This window comes from Acanthamoeba castellanii (genome assembly GCF_000313135.1).
Source record: "Acanthamoeba castellanii str. Neff unplaced genomic scaffold scf7180000084605, whole genome shotgun sequence".
NCBI classification, from domain to species: Eukaryota; Discosea; order Longamoebia; family Acanthamoebidae; genus Acanthamoeba; species Acanthamoeba castellanii.
This window is the reverse complement of record NW_004457722.1, coordinates 1-2,023: the sequence shown is the minus strand read 5'-3', so window position 1 is coordinate 2,023 and position 2,023 is coordinate 1. Positions and strand designations below refer to the sequence as shown.

At 58.5% G+C, this 2,023-nt stretch overlaps 2 protein-coding genes across 2 annotated transcripts; one reads left to right on the top strand and one right to left on the bottom strand.

Annotated features, from left to right (window-relative positions):
• Window positions 1-596: 596 nt before the first annotated feature.
• On the bottom strand, window positions 597-809 carry ACA1_073840 (uncharacterized protein; the record flags this gene model as incomplete). The annotated part of the gene is made up of 1 exon (XM_004357993.1): window positions 597-809. One exon carries the CDS (start codon window positions 807-809, stop codon window positions 597-599), a length of 213 nt encoding a protein of 70 aa, XP_004358050.1.
• A 176-nt stretch (window positions 810-985) lies between these two features.
• On the top strand, window positions 986-1,827 carry ACA1_073830 (uncharacterized protein; the record flags this gene model as incomplete). Its single annotated transcript, XM_004357992.1, has 4 exons — window positions 986-1,050; window positions 1,126-1,202; window positions 1,259-1,654; window positions 1,724-1,827. Coding segments are annotated over 4 exons (642 nt in total), but the record flags the coding sequence as incomplete, so codon positions are not given.
• Window positions 1,828-2,023: the final 196 nt, after the last annotated feature.

The following is a 2,023-nucleotide window of genomic DNA, read 5'->3' as shown; positions in this document are numbered from 1 at the left end:
TTTCCTGCAGCGCACACCCGGACTTGGGCGATGTCCTCCACTTTGAGATGCTGATGCGGAGAAAAGACGGCAGCGTCATACGCACCTCTTCGCGTGCCCAGGTCTTCTTTGACGGCGACGGAAATGTACCTTTCCAGCTCTCATCTCACCTGGGCACTCGCGTTGTCTAACAGCGCTGTGCTTGGTGGGCGTAGGCTGCTTGGAACATAGTGTGCGTTGATGGCGTGTCGCCTGTTTCGGCACCTCCTCCACCGGCCAGCACTATCTGGGGTACGAACGTTCCCCTCTTTTCTCCCTCCCTTTGCCAGAGAGACTCACCTGTCCATCTTCTCCTGACTCTCGCTTTGGCCGCACCGCAACAAGATTCGGACCCCATCACCGACAGCGTGTCGTGGCTCCTCTTCCCCTCCTACTATTCTTCGCCATCTTCAGGCCCCTCTCCACCGACCACATCTTCCCCTGGCCCACCTAATCACGCCGACGGCCGTCGTTGTACACCATAAAAAAACACACCAAGTACTCAGCGGCTCGCGCGGCACACTTATCTGTGTGGGAGAAGGGCACGTAAGGCCTACAATGACCGAGCCTGGACCTGCTCAAAGGCCCAAAACAAGCTTCTCAATCTGGTCGAGGTTGTGGGTGATGCCGTTGAGAGAGAGCAGGCAGGCGCGGACCAGATCGGTCTGCTTCTGGTAGTCCTCCACCTGCGCCCGTAGCTGCTGGCACAGCTTGAACTGGTCCTCGAGCATCTGGAGCGAACGGTAGAAGTGCTTGAAGATGGCGTCGAGTTCGCGGTGGATGGAGCGCATGAGGTGCTCTTCCGTGCGTCCTCCATGATCTGGCGGCTTGGCTCCGCAGAGGTAGAAATTTCAATGAGATTAAGACCCCTTCATCGCTTTTTAGGAAAGGGGGTGGGGATGGGTGGCTGCCCAAGCCTACGGCATATTGTAAAAATAAAATTGGAGGCTGGTGTAAATAAACATAAATGAGTAGCGTAATGAAGGGAGGGAGTTGCTGTGGTTGTGCCGAGGCTGGCCTTGTATGTGAACAGTACGTTGCCGTACGAAGTTCTCTGCGTGTTTATTGTCAATTTCTGATTGCAACTTAAAAATCGAGGTCGTGCAGCCTGCGGCGCAAGCGGGGCCGGCCACGCAAGGTCAAGCCCGACCCCAACGCCCCCAAGCCCACACCACCCAAACCACGTACGCGCGCCTCCCTCCTCTAGCTCCCTCCTTCCCTCACCCTCCATCTTGCGCAGTGCCGACTCTTCGCCCTACGCCCGTACCCTATGGCCACCTCCCGGTCGCTCCGCCACCTCGCGCTTTTGCCCCGCGACACCCCACGCCACTCGCAGCCACAACAACAACAGCCGTGGGAAGAGAGAAAAAGAGATGGGCGGGAGGTGGTGGTAACTGCGATTGCATGGACGACGAACAAGAGGAAGAGGAAGAGAGGCAAGTCGCTGGGCCGGACCGAGTGCGCGTACGAGGAGAGGAGCTACGACCGCCGACGGCCGCGAATTCAGGCGTGGTGCCCAGCGTGCTGCAACTGCTGGTCAACGAGCTGCAGGACATGAAGCACAGTGTAGATGCCATGAAGAAGGACGTCTCCCGACTGTCGGCCAAGCAGCGCACCTACACCAACATGCAACACGGTGCGCTGCTCTGTCCACCACACACGCCTGTGCGCAGTTTCTGGTTAACGCGTGTGATGGTGGCGACAGACCTGACACAGAGATTGGACTCTCTTCCGGCCATCGTGCCCCCGATGGCACCGGCCAGGTCGGAGCTGCTGGTTCCACGTCCAACGGACTCGGCGCGGGCGGCTCGCCTGGAGTTCCTCCGGCAGTTCCCCTTCCTCGAGAGATACAACCTCGCCACCCGCGACGTTCCATTCATCGTTGATGACCTTCGGTACCACGCTCTTTCTCCGTCTATCTCCTCCCCATGCCTAATTGTGTCGTGTGTCGTGTGTCGTGTGTCGTGTGCCGTGTGTCGTGTGTCGTGTGTCGTGTGTCGTGTGT